This window comes from Haplochromis burtoni, unplaced genomic scaffold (assembly GCF_018398535.1).
Source record: "Haplochromis burtoni strain Fernald_Lab_line unplaced genomic scaffold, NCSU_Asbu1 Contig_1, whole genome shotgun sequence".
In the NCBI taxonomy this organism is placed as follows: domain Eukaryota; kingdom Metazoa; phylum Chordata; class Actinopteri; order Cichliformes; family Cichlidae; genus Haplochromis; species Haplochromis burtoni.
In genome coordinates, this window is record NW_024582362.1 from 150,847 (window position 1) to 174,794 (window position 23,948).

The window sequence follows — 23,948 nt, forward strand, 5'->3', positions numbered from 1 at the left end:
GACAATGAAAAATTATTACCTTACTGGGAAAGCTTCCTTTATCCTCCTTCTTTTACTCCCTCGCAAAAATTAAAAATTTCCTTTGCTTTCCCGTACCCACATTACAGTTGTAGAGTAGTAGCTAAGGCTGCTACACAGATCGGTGATTTTCAGGCATTTTATGCAAAAAGGGACATCAAAGGGCAAGACAAAATTTCAAGACAGTGTCATCTGACATGTCGTCAGTCCTTCTGTGGGTTGTATTGTCAGATGAAGGCACTTTTGACAGCCTCTTACATCCTGTCAAGGGGGGCCGTGACAAAAACATGAAAAGCATCCATTTACCCAAGCCCCAAGCAGCCACAAAAGCAACTTATTAACATACAATAAAAGCTGTATTTATTCATCAGCAGTCTTAGAGATGCACAAATATAAATTAGCACTACATGAATTAAGCTAACTTAACTAATAGAAACAAACCAAAATACGAAAGTGAACATAAACAAGAGAAAACTGTTCCAAAAATAAAGGAAGGGCAGTTCAGGTCTACTTAATCCTTCAGTGGCAGGTTACAAATCAGCATCACTGTGGCTGGTTGAGAGATGGGGAAGTGAATGCTCTTTTGCTGCAGGTGGCAGTCATTTTGGTTTAGCTTCTTATTCGGTCGTTAAGTCTGACGTCATTAGCCGTGTCTGGGCCCAAACTCCGCTGCAGGTCCCAAAGTCAAACGATCACTGCAGCATTACTGAGAGTTAAAAACTGTCTAAATTCTTTCATCTGTAATAAAATGATCAGCTCCTCTATCAGGTGTAACAGTTAAGTTTAACATCCAGGCATCCATTAAAACAGAATTTATTAAATTTAACAGAGTTAGCAGGAAGTTAGCTCGCTAGGTTCACCTAAACATGACATACCATGTTCTGACTGAGAGATTTCTGGAAAAAATTAAAACGTACAGCTCTGCTATCACTTCCAACATAAATGAAGACAGGAAAGTAAACAGCAGTGACTTTTGTAGAGTTACTGAAGTTGGACTAGCTGGTATACAATGATGTGCTACATGATCGCTAGCTACACAGCTTTATTGGCATAATATAAACAGTGAAGGTGGAGAATGAATGCTAACTTTTTTCCACTCAGTGGTTTGGGACAAATGCAATCCCATGTCGGGATGCTGTAAACGGACCAAACTTCATTCGGGAGAACAACTGAGATAATCCATCTACGAGGTTAGTCATTAATATACTGCTGCAAGGCTGGGCTATCCGATTGTTAAGTGATGATGTGACGAATCCTACTTCCGGGCCTAAAGTAGTCTGCGTTTAATATGGCTTTTGTGTTATTAACATGTTTAATGTTATGTATTTTCTTCTATTTAATCTCAAAAAGCTCCTAAAACAGTCAGTGATCACTGTTGACCTCCCTCGGCTTTTATTACTGCTAATCATTTATTTAAGCTCAGTTTTTAAAACCTTAGGATGTAACTACAGCCCAGCCCATGCAGCAGTATATGAATGACTAACCTCGTATTGTGGATGGATTATCTCAGTTGTTCTCCTGGCTGAAGTTTGGTCCTTTTACAGCATCCTGCCAGGCGATTACATTTGTTCCTGACCACCGAGAACACTCACGTTAACTTTTATCGAGTGGAGAAAAAGTTAGCTTGTTTATATTATGCTAACATAGCTGTGTCGCTAGCAGTCACGTAGCACATCATTATATACCAGCTAGCCCAACTTCAGTAACCCTACAAACGTCACTGCTGTTTAGTTTTCTGTCTTCATTTATGCTGGAAGTGATAACAGAGCTGTACGTTTTAATTTGTTTCCAAAACCCTGCAGTCAGGACATGCTATATTGTATTTAGATAGAAGCTAGCGAGCTAACTTCCTGCTAACTTCTAACTCCGTTAAATGTCATAAATTCCGTTTTCATGGATGCCTGGATGTTAAACTCAATTGTTACACCTGGTAGAGCAGAACGCTGATCATTTTATTAAAGATGAAAGACTTTAGACAGTTTTTCAACTCTGCCATAGTGATCGTTTGATATATGGGCCTGCAGCGGAGTTTAGGTCCAGACACGACTAGTGACGTCAGACTGAACAACCGGATAGTTACATCCTAAGGCTTTAAAAACTGAGCTTTAAAACGAATAGCGGCAATAAAAACGGAGAGAGACCGACAGTGATCACAGACTGTTTTTAGGGGCTTGTTGAGATTAAATAGAACAAGATACAAAGCATTAAAACATGTTAAAAACACAAGAACCTTATTAAGCGCAGAGTAATTTGGGTCGGGAGCAGGATTCAACACGTCATCACTTAAAGACCGGATAGACCTCAGGATGAAGCCAATCAGTTGTAAGCTGTGCACTGGCTGCACCAACTACATACCCACCCTACCCACACTATGCAGATCTTAAATTAAATACAACAGAAGTTGTAACACGGGTCATTTGCAGCATCTGGACTTACTATAATACTATAGTGTAATACAGTTTTGTTTTCTTTCTTTGTCTTCTTTGAGATTTTCACACAGCCTTGACGCCTCTGACTCAGATACAGCATTTTTTTGCAGCAAGTTGGTTTCCTTCCCTTGCTCAGTCTTGTTAGCATTAGCTAGCTTCTCCCAGCACAGGATGCCTTCATGGTGAAGGCTATTAACCCCCCCATTTTCAGCAAAAGCCAAAAGTTTGTTTGCTTGTTTGTTTGTCTTTCTCTTTTCTTTAGCTGGTGGGTTTTCTGCATTGGTGGTTGGTTGTGGTTTGTTCACAAAAAGGTGATTGATTTTCTTTCTCATTAATCTCTGCTGTCAGTCAGGGCCTTGATCTTGATGTGTCTTGCTTTCATAATTCCCACCCTCAAGTGACTGCATGACAAGACTTGGGCTCCCTTTGATAGGATTTTTTTTAGGGTAACTGAGTGCATACGAAGTACTGGTACACTAACTTGCAATTCATTTTTCATTTTTTGTTCAGTTGTATATTGCAATACTAATGAATAGTACTGAAAATCCTACGCTACTCCGTTTGGTGACCAGAGTTTGAAGAAAAAGGCAGAAAACAAGGTTTGCAGCCAGTATTTCAGTCTTTTTTCAGTATTTCTAGTCTTTTTAATATTTTCTCTTGAAACTATTGTCCTTGTACATAATTTCTCTCAAAGCCACTTGAAAATGGAGCACATTCAAACACATATGAAAACTGCAGAACATGAGATGATTTGGCTAATATGACTTGGAAACCAAAAAGATCAAATGCACAGCAGGGATCAGATCTCAGTATTAGAGATCTGACTAAATAGACTCAGACAATGTCTATTAAAATGGCTGGAGGAGGCTCTCTGAAATGAGACCTGACATCTCTTTTCCACAGTCTGTCAGGACTATTTGGTGGCTAATTTGAAGTCTACAAAATCAGCGTGTGTGTGTATCTTTGAGAAAAAGAAAAAGAGAGTGAGCTCCAGTGGGAGGTTAATATAGGGTGACCAGAAAGAGATCCGGTTGGCTGTTATTGGTGCAGTCGGCGAGAGAACAAGCTACCTCTTGGCTGGATTCTCTCTGCAGCCCAAATCCATCCAGGTGCCAGCTAATTAGCTTGGCAAGTACATTGTATTTATATTTAAAGTGGCTGTTGTTGGACTGTCCTTCCCCTCAGATTGATTGGAGAGGTTTTAGCTTTGATTCACAAGTATACTGACCTTCAGGCTTCTTTGGTTTCATTGGAAGACGCTTAATGTCAGCTTGTCAGTCAAACCTTGAGCTGCAGACTCTGTGACACGTGTTGATTCCTGGATAATCTTTCGTAGTTTGACTCATGATGTGTTGTGACCCTCAGAGGGGTCCTCATTAGGACCAAAACGCTGCATGACCTTTAAGCAGCTTCACCTCCCTCCGCCACCTACGCCCTCACCCAGCTGGGCCCAATTACCTTGCTCATTACCCCCCTTCTAAACAGCACCGGGACTGAGCAGGTACTGTCGCTATCTATGGAGAGCCAATATGTCTGTGACTAAATACAGGGGTGGCAGCATGAAATGAAAATGAGTTCCATCTTGGAGACATGCCAGCTGAAGACTTTTCTCCTCTCACTAATGGCAGGAGATTTTCTTCCCCTCCTTTTTGTCTTCTTTTATGTGGCACTCTTCTTCAGAGACTTTGAATGTATATTTGACCTTTCCGGCTCTCTCTCAGCCTTCTTTATGCTCCTTTTTAGCCATCTTTCAGAAAACCCCGGCTGACAACTAAAATATAAGATGCCTCCTTCGCTGCCATGTTGATGAGATGATAGGATGATCAATGTTTGCAGGATCCTTAATAACCAGACAGTGAAAAGGCGACAGAGGAAGAGCCAGGGAGATGGATGATTATCCTAAAAGTAGCGTCCTTAATTAGATAGAATTCTGCATACATTGTGGACTGAGTGGAATCACTGGGATAGATTAAAATACTAATTAAACAGGCCCTTGCCAAATTTGGAGTGTGAGGTGGGGTTCAGCTCTTCAGGGTCATTTGCATAGCCTTCATCTGGGGAAATGGGATTTAAAGGACCTGTTCTCTTTCTCCCTTTAACTGCACTCTTTTTCCTTTCCCCCTCCCATTACCAATCACATTCACATGCTAACCAACTCAATTAATATTATGCTCTATTTTCCCTTTCACTCTATAATTTGGCATAATCTATTAAGGTCCCCTTTGATTTTGTTTTCCAATATAAATGTTTCTATCAAAGTGAGGAAGGGGTGTTAAGCACAGGGAGGCGGAAAAAGTCGGCAGAACGTGTGATCTTGGATGATGGATATTTAAGATTGCCTCACTTTAGTTTGATTTGCATGAGAATATCCTTGGCGAACAAAGCTTTGGAAATAGCATGCCATATTTGATTAGATCAGTAGATCTGAGGATCAAACTCGGGTGGTGTATTAATTACTGGAAGAACAAAGGCAGGAGCTCAAGTTATTGTGTGCTGCGAATCCACAAGCACTTCATGTGCTGTCTGATAATCTTCAGTAGGTCTGGCATGATATGTTTGAGGATAGCGGTACAATCGTTTTAGCCTTGCTAGCTGTTCATCACTTTTCCCCATTATAAAACTGATAGCCTTGATATTTTTACTTTTATATTTGGGGTTTCTCAAAAATTACAGAGTTGACTTCAGCTCTAGTGTGACTATGGATGCATTGAAAACTTAATAAAAACGTAACATACATAAAAACGTCTGGCGTCATTGTAACACACCCAAAGAAAGATTCTAGGTCTGACCAACCGTCTCAGTCGTGGGCAAAAAGATGACAGTCAATAAAATTCTAAAAGATAATTTATTGACAAAAAAATATCAAGAGATAAAAGATAAAACAGTCCAGTGTCCCATTTATGAATCGTATAAAAACACACAGTCCCAAGGCCAGAGGCCGCTGTGCCACACGGCCAGTTGCACTCCACGTGTTGCCTTTAACAGGGTTAGAAGTTGTCCTTGGAGACCCACCACCCTGCAAGCATATAGCCAGTGGTCACTCCAGCCTCTGCAACTCTGCTGCCTTTAGGCTGTGGCATATAATAGGCCCTGGCCTGCACAGAGAGACAAAACGACACAGCAGTGTTTGTAGTGTGGGCTATAAGTAGACCAGTGTATCAGTGCAATCAAGTACACCTGCCTCTAATTAGTCCAACCCCATTCCAGCCATTGGCTCACCAAAAATGTGACACACACACACAAAACCACTCCCAACCCAGTGCAACTTCACACAATAATATGGAGCTGAATTAACACAGGCACGTTAGTCTACCATGTTACATCATCATCATTGAGTTTTCCCAGTGGTGTAAAAATGGTGCGACAGGTGCGTCAATTAGCAAATGTTAGCATCACTGACTGTATATAACAGACTGCCTCAGTGACATCACCTGTCAGTTTGTGTTTTCCTGTCTTAAGTATTTTGACCCCTGACGACACATTCGCTCTCACACAGTGTAGCCCTCAAACATGCACACGTAACAGTTTTCTTGCAAACATGCAAGAAAACCTGAAACCAGCAATTAAGACCAAAATATTTATACAGATCACATGTCAAGTAAAAAGTTTCTCACAGATTTCTATGCAAACAAATTTTCTGATCTAAAGAGTCGCCCCCTGGTGGCCATTAAAAACAATGCAGATTTGCACAACCAGAAGTGCCGCCTTTTATATGGTTAACATACACACCAAAATAGGATATTGAACATTATGCATGCCACAGCTTCATTTTATGCAGTGCATGCAATATGCATAAGCCTTTCAGCTACATTATGCTGCCATATCCTCCCAAAAATCATAGACTCACAGCAGATAACAGCTCTACAGACCAAGTAATCAAATGAGGCATTGCATGGTGAGTGCTATCATTATAAACAGGATGTCTGTTCACATTTTGTATTAATCTTAAATATCATTGCACATCACTGTTAGCATGCTGGAACTATTAGTATTAGCTTATACAATTACTGTGTCCAAGTCCAGTCTCATGCTCCCTCAACTCGGATTTCCTACTCCGTGAGACACAGCAGACCCACTAACTCCAAGTTAGCAATCCAAGATGGCAGCAGTGATTGAATCAGTAGTAAAACTGTAAAACCTTTAAGCTATATTTAGAGCAATGACCAGGCCCTAACTCTGTGTTTTGTCCTTTCTTCTTATGGTCTACTTTTTCTTTTCCCTTCACCCCCAAGCAGATGGCCGTCCCTCCTTGACCCTAGTTCTGCCAGAGGTTTCTTCCTGTTAAAAGGGAGTTTTTCCTTCCCACTGTTGCAAAGTGCTCAATTATAAGAGGGTCACTTGATTGCTGGGGTTCTTTTCCTCAGGGTGTTTTTACCTTGCTGTAAAAGGTGTCTTGCGGCGACTTGTTGTGACTTGACACTATATAAATAAATGTAAATTTACTGTATAACAATACAGCCAATACTCCAGTACATTTAGCACTAGAAACTAGGTGTTGTGCATCCTGCATGCTGTATTCAATGTTAAACCACATCAAGTATTTCATCAATGCAATAGTTTGCAATGCACTTTATGGTGCTCTGTGCTACATGTGAAATCCAAAGACCGTGGAAAGTATCCCAAAGTTCAGGTGTGGAAATGTACCTTTTACCTAACCCTAACTTGTTGTTACCTGTTAAAGGCCTACTAACAATTCATTCCTGCCAAAGTACCACAATAGACTGCTGGCTACTGCTGTCTTACCCCAGAGACTGTTTTCCCTTCCCTCTCGATGAAGATTGTCTGGCTCTATGTGTGGGCTGTACATTTTCTATGACCAGTTTGACATCTGACTCAGCCTGATACATCCATTGCATCATTCTCACTTTCACTGTCCACTTGTTCTGCTGCAGGAACTGAAAAATCTGCTACTTTGTCATCCACTGCTCATATTCAACACCTCCTCTGCTTTTGTCTCCCCATGCAGTCCAACAGAAGCAGCAGCTGGAGAAGGAGACGGGCCTGAAGATAGTGGAGGCTGGAGTTAGTGATGTAAGTAAAACTCACTAAAAATATCTGCTATCCAGCTATGTGTGTTTAAAAAGAGAGTGAGAGAGTGGGTGTGCTTAAGTGATTGTGTGCCTTCTCTGTGCTGGGGCTCATCAAACAGGAATAACTCTGATTTCAACTTGTCTTGGCATCCGTATCACACCTGCAGCTTCAGTTGTGCAGCCAAACACTAATCTTTTGCAGCAACGAATTCCAAACACATCTTTTTGAGCCCGCTCCAGTGATTATTGCCCCCTTACTCATTTCCTTTAGGTCTCTAAGAGCTGTTGTCACCATGGAAAAAAAAAAACCAAGACAAAAGCCCCAGTGCATTTTATGAAACTTAAAGTGAGTGTTGATCACGTCTCTGAGCAACAATAACCAGATTATCTTGAGTGCTGTCACTTTGTAGGGAGCACTGAAGCTCCTGTGACATATTCATTGGAAGAAATTAAGAGGAGAGCAGGAGGACTCTCTGGATGATCCAGATGAAAGGAGAGCAAATGTGTATTTACTCAACAGTGATAAATATTCATATGTATCAAAGGTAAGGATCTAATCAAGCACCTATTGATGTGTCATAGCCCTCCATGTTTGCCTGGTAAATGAGTTTCTCTATGAAAATGAGACCGACAGCCTCAGACCCCTGAGCTGCCCTGATCATAAGGCATGCTGGGAGTTAACTGGATGTGGTCTGTGCATAGCAGGACAGTTGCCAATGGCAACAACACACTGTATAGACAAGATCATTTTCCTGCGTTAGTCTCTCTCTGCGCTGTCTCTCTTTTGGTGTCACTGCCTTTCTTCGCCCATCTGCCTCCCACTTATATCTTTTTTAGGACCACAATTTCTCTCATCTCATTCCACATTGTGTCTTCATCATGTTCATCTCAATTATGTCTGATTCATTTTTTATTATTTTTTTTGCTATTTTTTTTTCTTCTCCGTAACTTTTGTCCTATTCATTGTCTGCCTCTCCTCACCTCCTTTTTATTCTTATTCTCACTTAGACTGATTCCTGCACTCGGCTAGCACTGGTACAGGGCTGTGTTTGTCATATTGGGCCTATTTGTAGATAATTAGCTGCAATAATAGCCTCTCCGCAGGAGCCAGGGTGAGGGAGGGAAGGATGGAAAGAGGGAGGGAGGAAAGGAAGGATCTGTCTTCCACCTCATGGGGAGAAAATCAGCGCTAGACTGTTTGAAATTCACGTAAAGGAAGCACAGCATTTACTACAAATCGTGATTTGGCAAAGTATAAATCCTGAAAACTCACTCAGAGGGTGTTTTTGGGGGGGGGTTTTATCAGTGATGCTCTAATGTGGATGTGTTGATCTCACCAGTTTGCATCCTGGAAGTGGAGAGTTGAGGGTAAGTTGGGGAAAATAGTAGCTTTTGACAGGAGAGCCTGTGGAGTGGGCCCTTCAAATACATTAGTTGAAAAGGTGTTAAACCGAAAGCCCGCTTTCAGTAAATTTGCACTAAATTGACCACAGTTATGAGTGAATGTGTGCTGGAGGTTGCAAAGAGGGTCGTCTTTAGTCTGCTTATTAGTGACAGAAATAGAAACAGGCTGGGTAAAATTGCTCCGTGAAACCATAAGAGGTATAGAGCTGAAAATTAAGCGGTACCACTCGTCCCCACGATATTCTTTCCTTCAGCTTGTATAAACCCATCACAGCGGTTGGTATCATTAAGTCTTATCACTGACAACTCCCACCCGCCTCCGTTTTTATTTAAGAGGTGACAAATGACAAAACAGCTTAGGAAGATGTCCAGATAGCGCGAACGTCAATAGCAGTAGATGCGGACGAGGATAAGCAAATGTCAAAGTGGAGGAAGGAGACATCAATCAATAGGCCGAGCAATATCTACTGCATTATAGATCGCATAGAAGTTGGCTTACCAAGGAAGGCGGGGGGCAGAAAATGATTACTTTGGTTTTCTTACACAGTGTATGCACAGTGTATGCAAGTGTATTCTTTTCTGAGTATCTTTCTTATTAACAGCTGTTTCCCGATTGGGAGATGCACGCTCGTGAAAACCCAACAGGCAAATAGAGGTTTCCTCACAGCAATTTATGAGCCTGTAAATGTGTGAAAAACTGAAAGGAAGAAAAGAAGCAAAGTGGAAAAAAATTCACGGTTGACGTGGTCGAGCTCGTACCGACTCCGCCGTCTATATTCATGCCACGCTGAAACCATACAGAGCGAACACATCCACGTTATTTTCAGACTCTTACTACTCTAAGTGTAGAAAATAAACCCAGACAGATCGTACCACGTACTGGCTCCGCTAACATCATCGTTCCTAGAAGGCACACAGAGCTGTGTGACCATCCATCCCCCCATCACCACCCGCCTCCTCGTATCTTCTTCCTCTGCGCAGGAGGTGAGTCACACCCAAAGCTGGCAGCGACCAGACACCATGAAAAGGGGTTGCTTTTGCTGACAGCCGTAGACACAGCATGACTGGTACCAGTAGGGAGAGGCAGGGGAATAAAAGGGAGGCTGAGAATGTTTTTTAGAAGCGATTGCTTGCCAGATGTAAGGTCAAAACACAAATCTAAGGCTTGAAAATAGTAACTTCCAGTCTTTTGAAAAATTGAGCGAACGATGACTAAATCTTACTGCTTGTCAGGCATTAGTTGATTTTTTAAGGGTTCCCTGTAAGAAGTATTTCTCAGTCAATTAGGATCTGATCAAAAACGTAAATCGCAATTAAAGAGTTCGCATCATATGATACGAGTATGCAGAAGCTTTCATCAAGAAAAAAATAATATTTTTTAAAAAATTGCGAGGAAATAACAGTTCTGACAGCTGACATAATTAACACCCATCCAAAGAGGAGCTGAGAAAAAATGCAGCACAGGGCTCCATATCAACATTTTCTTAAATAAAGTTTAATATCCCCAGTATACCTGCTTAATTAGAAATTTCTCAAAACAATCATTCGCAATTAATGCCTAATGACATGTGAAACGTTCTAATCATGTTTTCCCAGTTTTCTGTTCTACTTGTGCCAGTGTTTATAAGAAAACGCACCAAGGACGTAGCTCCACATTCATCCTGCCTGCATTAGATGATCCCCATGTGATTAAGTTGGTAGTTAAATTGAGATTCATTGACATTTTGACAGCGGTCTCATGTTCCAAATAACTCTGGCAAACTGCTTATGTGAAGAGGTGCTCATTAAGCAGAGAATTCCCTGAGCTACGTGTCAACTGATTATTCAACCACTAAATGTAAATCACATATGGCAGACAGGGAGTCTCTGCGCCGAGGATGTGTGTGTTGTTTATGTGTTTTTTACAGTAAAGGGGTGTATTAATGAAGTGGCCTTACACAACCTCTCACCACTGTTTAGGGCTCAATTCTGCACTTTTTTTCTGCATACTCTTCAGATGTCTGACTCTTTATTTGCACCTGTGTTTTTACATGTTTTTCCATTTTGTTTTTATTTAATAAGTAGATATTAAGAGGTTATATCCTCTCGTGTCAGTCTAGACGCCCAGCGGGAGAATGCCATCATCGTATGATGTCTGAGAGACCACGATATATTTCTAATGAAATGAATAAGTGCTAAGGCACAGAGGCAAAACTCATTTCAGAGAAAGGTCACGTGTAATGATGACCCCTCACAATGGATTTGAAGGCTTTCCTTCCAATATCCTGAACCATAATTAATGCTACATGAGAATTTTCTGACAGACTTCCTGTAAAAAAAAAAAAAAAGAAAAGAAAAAGGAAAAATACTATATGATACTTTGGATAGTCACCATTAACAGCTGAATGTGTAATTTCGAGTTCAAGTTTGGCCAGTCAGCAGCATCGATGTAACTTCTTTGATCAGTTTGAATGGGTTTGATAGTTTTATCATTAAATTAATTTATAATTTTCCTTAACAAATAGATTATTGTGCCACGGCTGAATATTTTAAATTATTCATGTTTGTGTTGTTGTTTCAGTTTCAGTCTTTTTCTTTTAAATTTTCGACATCTCTTTGAATGTGTGGTTGAATAGTACCATTAGTCAGATATGGACCTAGTCGTGCAACCCTATTAAACAGTCTTACAAGTTAATCATACAAGTTAAGCAATAGACTGGAACTTTAAATTATTGTTATAGTGTTCAAACATTTAGTGTTAAAAGACAACAATCCATTTGGAGTTGAGGAAATGGAAAATAAAAGAACTGCAACTGATCACGCAACATAATTTGTGCTGAAATTCAGCTTAACAATGGCAAAATAGCTTACAGTGGCATTTTTTTATTGGCTACTTAGCTTATCTTTATCATAATTCAGACATGGCGGCATGTTTGCAGCTTTCTCTGTGTAACCACCAGAAAATCGCACCACAAACCTGCAAAACCTTTCACAACCTTGTCAGTCTTGAAGGTCATTTGTTCTTATCAATACATTTTATGACACTAAACTAACTTTTGCAACTTTTGCACTGGCTTGCCAACCCCAAAATGTAAGGTTTGTGCCACAGCTGACCTAAATTAACTGTAGTGGTTCTAACCAAAATATTTTATTTAACAAAAATTATTTTTTTTTGTTTCTGTCATAACCACTAGTATATGCAAGCTCTTTAAAAGCTTTAAATATCTTAAATAATTAAAGTTTTACTTCCAAAAATATGATTATTGTTATTTTTGCATGATTTATTTTCCAAAGTGCTATTTCACAAAAAAGCTACAATAATAATAATAATAATAATAATAATAATAAAATTATAATTTTTAATTAAGATTAAATGACAGTTATTTGCTTGCATACCTAAACAGAAAAATTAGTTTTAGTGAATGTTATGCTTGATTAATTTCTTGCTTATCAGAGAAGCCTAGTGTTATACCCAAATTTGGGTATAAACAAAAGTTTTTTATTTACCTAAAAATAACAATATTGTTTGTCTTTTTTTTTGTTAAAAAAAAAAAAGGTTTTTGACAGATTTCCAAGTCTTTCCTACGATTTATCTGGGTCTAAGACCAGACCTACCACTATCTAGTCACAAGTCTATAAATAAATATTATTTTATTATTTTATTAGCTTACATATACTCTGAACACTCATACTAGCCTAATAATCTGAACTTTAGTAAAGGCAGCAAGACAACAGAACAGGAAATATAACATTAGTGCGTAAAAAATTACCAGCTCTTGGCTAGCTTGCTAGCATTAGCATCATGTGCTGACAATGTATACTTAACCACTTAGTTAATAGTTCGGTGATGGTCCCTGCATTATACAGAAAAATATACAGAGTAAATACTTAAACTTTTTAGGTTATCAAAAGGTAACATGGTAATGCATAAGACATTTTTTCATTTAAAATTGATTGCAAGTACCGAAGTAGCCTGGATAACATGAACATGTTAGCATGTTAGCATGTTCAGGTCAGCAGTTAGCATCTACACACTTACAGGGTAACTTAAGTCTTGTGTTAATCTTCATGTCTTATAAATGACGTTTGATTTAATGCATCACTGTTACATCCAGATACAAGACAGCTGAAACTTGAGCAGCAAACACTACATCTTAATGCACTCAACTGGCTCCAATAACTTCTTAGCTCAGAGATAATCACTGTAAATTTGCATTTTGTTTTGGCGGAACTCTCTTTCCACATGAATATTTATTCCCATGTTTTTTGATATGAAGGAAAATCAGTGCATTTTGCTTTCCTTTAATCTAACAAAGCTTGAATATTGTAGCACATTCCACTTAACAACAAATACCATGTGCAACCAGCAGTGACTGCAATTTCTCAGAGGGAATGGGACAAATAATTTCAGCTGAGACTTCAAAGGAAAACTACACTGACCATTTCCTACCAGAGAGAAGAGATACCCTGGCTGAAATAAATAAATAACTGTGACAAGAGCTCTACAAATTGATCTTGTAACGGCATGGGAATATGCTTTACTTCAAAACATATTTTCCCACGTTGGTTTTTCGAGCTGTAAAAATCACAAGATGGGGAAAATACATTTTTATGTTAATTTTGGGATCTTTTATTCTTATTTAAGCATGACTGTAGCTCCTCCAGGGAAATGAGAGTGGCTAAGTTGCACTTTGGAGTACATGCTGTGCCTATGCACGTCTTGTATAGTGTGCATATTGTGTGGCCTGTAAGTATGTCTTTCCATCAGCCAATCAATTCCACATTGGCCTTCAATTGCCTTTTTCTACATTGACAACCTATCCTATCTTCTTTAGAGACTGTAATAAACCCAAACAATCAAAAATTGCTGCCTATAAAAATTTCAACAGTGCAGGAAGGCCAATCTGGCTGTTTTAAAAGTGGCTAAAATGCCATTACTGTGGCAGATCTGGATGTGAAATGTCATATCGGAGCAGCCCCACTGAGCCTGCAGCCCCGTGTAGCACTGCTTCTTTGGAGACTCCAGCTGCCTCCCACTGATGAAAGCCCGTCCAGCAGCCCCGTTTCCCGGCAACCTTTTACCATCACCTGACCTTTGGACTGCAGAAATGCCTTTGATACCAAGCCATGCAGTTTGGTATTTGCCTCTCTCTATATCATGACGTGTGCTCTCCCTCGGGTAAGGGTAGACTTGTCTGTTTTTAATGAGTATCAGAATGTAAAGTATTTACTCTCCTACCTTTCACTTCTTTTATGTTCTGCTGCCTTTGTTAAAGAGAGGCACGGTTACTGTGTGTAGTTGACAGTGGTATTTTTACTCTGCTTGTTGAAGGGCAATTCTTTCACCTTAGGTAAGGTATTAAATAAGAGATTTTTTTCTGGTGTACTCATCTCTTCTTGGAAGAGAAATAACAAGGTCGGGGTGGCCTTGGAGGTATTATGAGGGTTTAGATAAAATTAAAGGGAAAAAATGCACTCATGAAAAACCTTACACTGTTAGGAATTGTTCACTCAGTAACACTGCTGCTTCACAACCGTTAGCCCTGGCACTGTTTCAGTTCCAGTTTCTTTCATGGAGTGCTACTAATTAATTTTACAGCACTTGTACTTTGAGTGTGAGTGATTCACCTTATTTCACAAATTTTACTGATTTTCTTACGTTTTCACAGATCATACTGCCATCGTTTTCACCACCGTGCAGTGACGTCTGCTACTTTTGCCAGCCCTGAATAAACACAAAAACCTGTTTACATATATGAGGATACACTGAACATAAAAAAACGTATAATCATACTCGTAAAACCCATGCAGTTGAGAGAAAAAGAAAGTACGCCCTCTTTCATTTCTAAGGTTTTATGTGTCGTGTCCTTACCATGTAATAAAACAAGTAAAAAACTACCTAGATGATGAACAATGACACATTATATATTATGGCATGCCATTATTTATTTAACAATAATCAAGTCAAATGCAGAAGCAGTGTGTGAAAAATAATTTAAAGTACTGCATTCACAGGAATTACTGGTGCTGCTAATTAAATTCGCTTGATTAATTTATCATCAGCAAGTGTGAGCATCCCTATAAAATCTGAAATTTGTGTTAGTTTGCTGCTAGATCAGAACAAAATGAAGATGTTCAGCCATAATGCACAGTCCCATGTTTAGTGTTTATATCACCACAAACACCTTTACAAACTGTAAAGCACGGTGGTGGAGGGGTTATGATTTTGACTTGTTTGCTGCTACAGGACCTTGACACCTTGGAGTCATTGAGTCCAACATAAACTCCTCTGAGTCAAATGTGTGGACATCTATCCAACAGCTAATGCTTGGTCCAAACAGCAGCAAATCTAGAATAGAACGACTGAAAAATAAAGAATCAAGCTGTTGCAATGACTTCAGTGTGTTGAAGTCCAGACCTCAACCTAATAAAAATGATGTGATGAGACCACAAGGATGCTTTGAATAAACAAATGAACAGAAGCAAGAGGCCAAATGATGTAAGAGACTAATACAGTCATCCAGAAGCTAAAAGCTATCAAATAATGGGGTGTACAGTGGAACACCGACTTACGAATACCCTGTTTCATGAAAAATTCAAGTTACGAAGGCGCTGAACGGCAATATTTCTGTCCGTGTTATGGCAAAATGCCCAAGTAATGAAATCTGCTGGCTCTGTTTGGCTGAGCTTACAATGCCCACAATGCCTTCTGAATCATGTGACAACCCCTTGGCTTCCGTACTTGCGCTTCGCTGTTCCACTTGAACGATGTATTGTTGTTCTAGTTAGCAATTAGCCTATAGCCTATCGTTCAGCCTCGCCTCACTCAAAACGTGCAATAGGTGCTTCGACTTATGAAAATTTTCGACTTACGAAAGACCCTCGCGAACGAATTAATTTCATAAGTCGGGGGTTCCACTATACTTAGTTTTTCACACACTGCTACTGTATTTTTGACTTATTTTTTCCTAAATATATTTAATCAAAATTTAATATGGTATGTTTTATTCTTCATCCGAGTTCATTTTTACTTATTTTTACAACCTGATTTCTTTTATTATGCCCTGATGCAAATCTATCTAAATCTGATCACTGGAGCACATTCGGTTACCTCAAAGGAAAACATGCTCCTAAAGAGTACCTTTAGGAGCATGGACAGTACCTACTCCTGGACAGTTTCCTACAGACTAGAAGCACAGGAGGAATAGGGCACGTTATTAATAATAAAATATAACCACCACAGAGTTGTGTTTCTTCTCCTTTAAATAAGAACCAGAATTAATAATCTCCACCAAAAGACTCTAAAACTGTTGTTGGTATCTTTTGACTGTTTCCACCTAAAAAGTTGAAAATTATATCGAGACCTCAGCTGATAAATGCCCCTACAACTCTTACATTGGTATCCACGCAGATGCAGATTTTAAGAAGCAATAATCACTGTACGCCCTGCCGCTTCACTACAGTTTATTCCCAATATGGTGGTGATTACGCTCAACTACCCTCCTAGATCTTACTAAAGGAGAGGCCTGGTGCTTGTGAATTAATTTCTAAAGGCTGCTTCTGTGAGTACTTTTATTCCTCTTGCAGCCAACTTTGGTTTTAAAAATGTGACTGGAAGACTTTTTAATATGTCAGATGGGGTTGTTTTAAAGATGCTAATGTTAGCGTGCTACCTGCATGCCCAAGGCAAAGCCATACCATCTTCACTATATTTCCATCTTGAAGATGTTTTATATGTTATATGTTTCGTTCTCTATGTTATGAAGCTCAAACCAAGTTAGTTGTACTACACAGCATGATTAGAAGCTTAACAATGTTTCACAAACAACACACAGGTGACATTAAAAAGGACTTCTGCAGCATACCTGAGAACCAAAATAATATTCTGCACGTTTTAAAGCACAAGGAAAATAATCTGCATCTTTCACTATGAGAACATTCTTCCCTTTAATTTTTAAAAAATTCCACAGTTGTTTGAACCAACGCTTTGACCGTTTATGGAAATTAGTTGACTGCTGTCTGGGAGCGGCAACTGTTGGGTTGAGGGCTGGGTGCCTGGGAGAGGCTGAGGAGACATGGGGGGTTAGGCCTGCGGTGTCCACAGCTGGATAGCATGGCAGAGGTTTTAAATGTCAACATTGAAAGGAGGATGTGGCTGCCATTTGGCCTGACAAGCCGCATGCCAAGGGACTGGCAGCAGGATGCAGGGAGAGGGTGCTCCAGGTCCCGGCTACAGAGCTCTCACCTTCTGCCATTTATCATGTGGTTACTTGCCTAACGCATCTGGCACCTTAGCACTGACAGCAGCAGGAAAGGCCCTTGCTGCAGGCTAACCAGTGGCCCGTGGTAATCTCTTTAACATTACAGCAAAATTAGGGCTGCAGTATTTGTTTCACAGTATTGGAGTTTTTTTGGTCTTACAGTCTCTAGTTGTCCAAAAAGGAAGATAAAAGTTCCAGTTACAGGACTGTAAGTAACATTAAAATATAATATCTTAAAGATATAAATATGTGCATATAGTTTCATGAATATAGTTTCATCTTAAAACATTAATGTGGCATGTTTTTAGCAAACACCACAATTTATGATAGCTGTGCGGTCGAATAATTATTGCTCAGTGGGCGCAAAACACGAAAACCGCATTGCTCTCAGTAAATTAAATGCAATCAACTGTCATATCATCTTTTATTGACTTTAATTGAGTGTAATTGTGAATCCTGCTGTAACTGCTAGTTGCTTTCTGCATGGCAAGGTCAACTAAATTGCTTGATGAGCTGTTATGGTCTTTTATATGATGACCTTGACTTGGGAGGTTGTATGAATATCTTCCATCTGTGGTGATAAACCATGAAATGAAACTAGACCAGTCTGGTGCAGAGTGGCTTCACAACATCTACCAGTTCTGCTCGCTGCTCAAAAAGAGTATGCTGCATTGACCTTGCAGTGTTCAGACATAATGATAAATGTTTAAATTATGAATATTCTATGTTTGGGCATGTCTGAAATTCTGAATTTAAAGTAATGTACAATAATCATAATAATGCAAAGCCTTGGTTAAAGCAATGTTTAGAGAGGTGTATAGGTTTTAAGTTGAGATGATAAGTATTCTCCTTAATCCTTACATTGTTTTTATTGTTTTTGTTGTTTTTAATGAAAATTCTAAATAATTCTGAGGCGTGGTTTTCTTGGGCCAATAACAATTTACATAATTTAAATTAAGACTGTACCTGCATGCATTTTTTTTCTTGCTTGATCTCTGCCAGCTATTTAATTTTCATTAATAAATATTAATCTGATAGCATTCAATATCTGAGTCTAATTAGGCCCTTTAGCCACAAACTGAAGGCCTTTCTTTAATTTGTTTGGAGTAATATATGTTATCTTTCATCCAAATATGTGATGCAATCATTGCACAGCAGACACGTGTAGGTAAAAGGCAGCGGCAAAGATCAGATGCTGAGAGTCATCTGTGAACTCAAGAAGAGTCCTGCTGTGATGGGATTTTTGCTTTACATATCACAGTTGGCTTGTTGGCAGCCATGTTCGTCTGTATATGGCTGCCAAGATGCCTGTTTACATTTACGTGCAGGCTCGTCCTGTCAGGTGCTGGAGGAAAATACACAGCAGGTTGTGGTAGATACCTGCAGCAAGTATTTCATCTATAAAGCCTTTGTCATATGGGCAACAACGGAAGAATTAAACTGGGCCATTTATAGTCGAACTAAACTCGACCAGACCACAGTGGCCTACAGTTGCTGTAAGAAGTTTACAAACGTTCATCATGGGCACGAATATCAAGGTAATTTGGGCAAAAGCAAGAATTGCGTGAACAAGTTTTAATTTATTTTGGATTTTTCTCTAATCGACACAGGCTCAAATGCATACATGCACCCAGTCGTTGTTCTGGGTCACTGACCCAGTGTTTCGAGATTTCTGGACTTTATAGTGTTTGAATATTCTGTGTTTCTTGGTTTCATGGTTTCATTTACGTCATGTGTGTTTAGGTCAGCCTTCAGTTACTGGCTCAATAAAGGGGTCGCTTTCTGTTAAAACCTCCGTCTCCTTCCGTGTCTGTGTAATCTATGCTATGACTTGCCCCCACTAATATTCGGTTAAATGTCCCTTAGCAAGTGGTACCTGCATCAACAAGTTTCTGGAACATTTCTGGTTGAATATTTGACCACTGTTGTTGACAGAATTGGTCGGATTGATTTAACTGGTTGGTTTCCTGGCACGCACTGGCTTTTAAGCATTGTCCACAAAAAGGGTTGAGGTTGGGGCTTTGGGAAGGTCATTGCTGAAGCTTAATGTTAGCCTGCTTTACAAAAACAATGTTGATATGTGTTTGGGATTATTCTCCTGTTTGAATACCCAATCGTGGCCAAGGTTCAACCATCTAACTGTTGATTTGAGTTGAAGTTAAAGAATTTGCAGTTAGTCCTCCTTCATTATTTCATCTTCTTTGCAGTGTACCAGTACTACTGGCACCAAAACATTTCCAGAGCATGATGCTACTACCACCGTGCTCGACACCAGGTACAGTGTTCTTAGGTTTGAGAACCTTACCTTTACTCCAAAACATACCTCTTATCTTGTTGTGGCCAAATATCTCAATCTTTGTCTCATCTGTCCAAAAATATTTTCTTCAGAAGGCATTTGGCTTGTCCATGTGGGCAGGTGAAAATTTCAGTCAAGCTTGAAGGTGCTGATTTTGGAGCAGGGGCTTCTTTTTTGGTCGGCACCCTCTCAGTTCACGGCCATGCTGAAAACTTGCTTCACTGTGGACTTTGCCAGTGTTCCGACAGTTTCCAGTTCACGGCGAGCTTGACCCTTGGTAGTTCCTGAAAATCCTAATCAATTTCCTCTTAGCATAACACTTGTGGTCTTCTTCCAGACCTTGGCAAAGTAGTGGCATATCAGAATAACATCAGAATATCTGTGTACAAGTCTTTGAACTGATCGTGAAATCTGCAGTTGTTTAGAAGCGCTCCCTTAAGCTTCTGAAATGGTCATTCCCAAACCCTGACCTCAGATCTTATCGGAAATTTGTGCAGTGTGCTCAAAATCCCATTTCTGTGACAGGAAACAAACCAGTTTAAATGAACTCTGCCAATTATGCCAAGTAGAGTGATCAAATGTCTAGCCAGAGTTATTACAGAAGCTTGCAGATGTCCAAAGGCAACTGGTTGACATTTAACTTAACCAGGTTTTAGTGCAGCTGTAAGAGAAAATCCAAAATAAACTTCTGCACCCAATTCTTGTTTTGCTAAAGCCGTTAAAAATGTGTGCTGTGCAATCAATCCACCTTGCAAAAAAAAAAAAAACAGCTCAAAGAAATCATTAAATTACCATGACATCCCTGCCCTCGATGAGCGTATGTAAACTTCTGACCACAACTATACAATATATATTCTTCTTTCTAGTTTTTGTGTTAATAACTAAAAATATATTATAAGTATGCCCCTGTGCAATCAGCCATCTATTTACAAAACAAGATAATTGATTGTTTGATTAAAAAAAGCCACTGTGATGGTGTACAAACATGAAATCAGTGTCCAAAAACCTAAAGACCTAACTGTGCTAAGGCACAATGACTGAGCCTGTAAACTGAGGTAATAATAGAGGTAACAATGTTATCTTACTGCTCTCGAGCGAAACTACTTTAAGTAGTAGTAGATCTACTTTAAACTTTCTATACATTTTCATTCCTGTTTTGTGCTGGCAGCATCACACCAGAAAGAGCAGTACATTTTCTTTTATTGTTGTTTTTTCCGAGCTATCCTTTGGGACTTGTTCTAGTCTACGGGCTGTATGTTTGATACCAAATATCAAAATAATTCATGTAACACATGAAAATAGTTACATGCTCACAACTGAAAAATATATAGTATGTCAAACAGTAATGTGCAGTTAATAATAATTACTATATACTAGTTTGATTTTCATAACAGATACTTAGAGTTTAATCTAATATCTGTATATTTCTGTGTATTTTATCTGACATTTGGACAACAAATTTAAAAAAAAAGGTAAGTCTCTAAATAAAAAGAATACAGGACAAAGTAATTTTTCACAGCTTAAACAATATGAAGGACAAATAGAAGGAATTACATTTTAATGCTGGAAATAACAAAAGACAGAAGTATCTCTGCAAGTCAGGTCCGCAAAGACATGCAATCACATGTCTGTCACTATTCATTACTTTATTCCTTTTGAAGAAAGAGAAAAAAGACGTCCTCACTGGCTCGCTAAAAAAGCCATAGAGTGTAATTATGTTTGTGGGTGAAAATTGGCTAGATTGATTATATGCATTTATAATAATGAGCCGTCAATTGTATTATTACGTTACAGAACCATCAAAATCTTGGCATAAATCATAATTAATTTTGCCTTCAGAATTTCTGATCAACCATACTTCGCATTGTTGTCAGAGGTTTTGGTGTGAAGCTGTGGGAGACGTGAGCTGAAAACAGGCGGCTGATACCGTACTACAGCTGTGGCAGCGCTCTCATTAGGGATTCACAGAGGTTTCTTTTGCCGAGCGGTGCTGCTTGGTTTGGCTCGAGGGCAGACACCTCATATAAAGCTGCCGGAGCTGCGAGACAGACAGACAGTGAGACACACAGGGACGCTGCGGTGCTGGGCAGGCAGTGTCAGCTCTCTCCGTGCAGAGGATTGTTTTGCAGCGCCAGGCCCATGACTCTTCCCCCAGCTGATTGGTGTGGCTTCATTAGCATGGGCTGTGGCTCCTCCGATTAGCAGTAATTAAAGAGAGAAATCAGAGCGCTTGCCTCTGTCCAGACACAGCCAGTGCCTGTCAAGTGTGATCGCTGTGGAACAGCTCTAGCCTTCCTGGCTGTCTGCCACTCCACAATCCCCCCCCCCTCCATACTAAGAGCGAGTCCAGAGGAGAGGTATGGGCTGTTGGTGTCTGTGCCAAGTTACCCCCCAAAGTCACCCCCGGGGTTACACAGACACACACGACTCTCCCTGCGGGCACACGCTGGCCCGCTGTTGTCATGGTGATAACAGGGGAAAATGTTTAATGAAGACACTGATGAGAATTTATGAGGCTGTGGCTCTGTGCATTTACAGGGATATGACCCTTAGCCCATCACGCGCTGCCTCCTGTGGTTCTACATCTATATCTTCACTTATACAAGTTGTAGCTGATCATCGGGGCGTATGCTCAGGCAGGCGGCCTCAATATGCTGCGGGTCCACCAGCACCAGCTCAGGCGGCGACACAAGGCTTTGGTTGTCCAATAAACGTAATCAAACGTGATCAGAAATGTGCGTTGTTTTCATTCGATTTAAACTAGAGGAATAATTGTCTACTAAAGTCTTGAGAGGCATTCTCAAAGGGCCAATTTAAAATCTAATTGTATTAGGGAGGCTGCTTACTATACACAATATTTATTTTGTTGCTTTCAGACAGGCAAAACGGCAGAAATGTGACCATAAAAAAGCGTCGATTGCCACAACGTGCACAGGCCGGGTGGGTGGCCGATCTCGTTCTCACCACCTGCCAGTACGCCCTGCACTTCAACTGACCAATAGTGTCAAGGCTGGTTATTCACTTTGGGATGCTTGTTCTGGTTTATTTCTTGCTTTGTTTGCTCTGTCTGTGCTCTATCAGGCGTGGATGCCATTAAACAAACAGGCCCAGGGTTTCATTGAGTGTGCTGGCATTTGCTCGGGACGCCATATTCAACAGCGGCCCAGTAGCGTTTGAGACCATGCCAGATTTGATTCGTTTGAAGTGCACTGATGGCCACAGTGTGAACACTTGTTTAACTATGGGTATAGTGTGGTCATTTACACAGTCAAATACTCTTCAGTATAAATGTATATAAAAATGTAGTTTCTGATAGTTTATGGTACCACTTTGTGCATGTCAGCCTCAAGTAAAGTTAGATTTATACAGAAACTAGGGAAAAATGAACTAAAAATGGTTATTATGTCAAATTATGCCATCATATTTCCGATGGTTCTTGCTAACACTTTGTTGTTGACCGCAAAAACAGTTGTAGCTTATGTTGATCTCTGATTGACTGCCTCCATCTCACCCTATCCCTGTCATCTTCTTGTGTCACACCAAATTATGAGTAATATTTGACCTTAAAAAAGCTGCAAAACACATCTATCTAAAATCTAAAATATCTATTAGCATGTTTAGGTCTTTTAGGAAACAGTAACTATTAAGCTTGGCCTTTAACAAATATAGTGAGATACATTCATCAGAGAGTAGTGGTACTTTCTCTCCCTTCTTTGTTTCTTTAAAACCAGGCACCCTGTACGCCTTCAAAGATTTGGAGCTGAGCATATTGTTACTTTGTACCTTGGGCACTATTAGGAAACAGTAACTTTAAAGCTTCGAAGGCCACTTTGAGTCCTAAGGGTGTTTGTGCAAATGAATCAAAGTGAAAGTAGCTCTCTTTGATAAGAAATTTTTTAAAAGTATTGAGCACCCTAATAACTTTAAAAAAGAGTAAAAGAAATAGGCTGGTTTTGGAACAGGCATATCAGTAATTTTCACACACTGTTAAATTCTTCGTTTTTCTCCTCAACGTTCCTTCTTTTTGGGATTTTAAATCTATACCACTCGGCACTAACCGGTATAAATCCGTGCTAACCACCTGCAGCGAAATTAAGAGGATAAAGGCACCAGGCACCTCTAAAGAATCCAAAGAATTGCTTACTCCAAGGATAGATCATTTAAAAACCTGTTCATCTGTTTTTTCTTTTTCTTTTTTTGTCAAGGTCTCCTCAAGCCTGAAAACAGATAAATGTTCAAGACCTCTGGCCCAAACAACATTCTTAAAGTAACTATCCCACACAGGACTTGACCCCCAGTGAACCCAGTGAAATCCAGCATTTCCCTCGTGTTTCAAATGTAAGCTTTCTTTTTAAACTGCATCATACTGCAAAAGTCACGATAATGCTACCTTACCGGGAGTAAACACATTTCAGCTGAAAAGTAAGTTTAGTTGTGCAGGTTTTGGCTCAAGGGTGATCTACTGAAAAGTACAATTCAACTTATTTTTAGACTGTGGGTGAATTTTAACTCTTTGGACTATGAAACTGAG

At 39.7% G+C, this 23,948-nt stretch overlaps 1 protein-coding gene across 2 annotated transcripts in view; it reads left to right on the forward strand.

Annotated features, from left to right (window-relative positions):
- Positions 1-23,948, forward strand: part of ptprn2 (protein tyrosine phosphatase receptor type N2) — a 146,903-nt gene that overhangs the window by 82,118 nt on the left and 40,837 nt on the right. For both annotated transcript variants that reach the window (XM_005912387.3, XM_014330314.2), the window contains exon 11: positions 7,414-7,478. In XM_005912387.3, the coding sequence (XP_005912449.1) occupies positions 7,414-7,478 (65 nt within the window). The remainder of the gene's footprint in view (positions 1-7,413; positions 7,479-23,948) is intronic.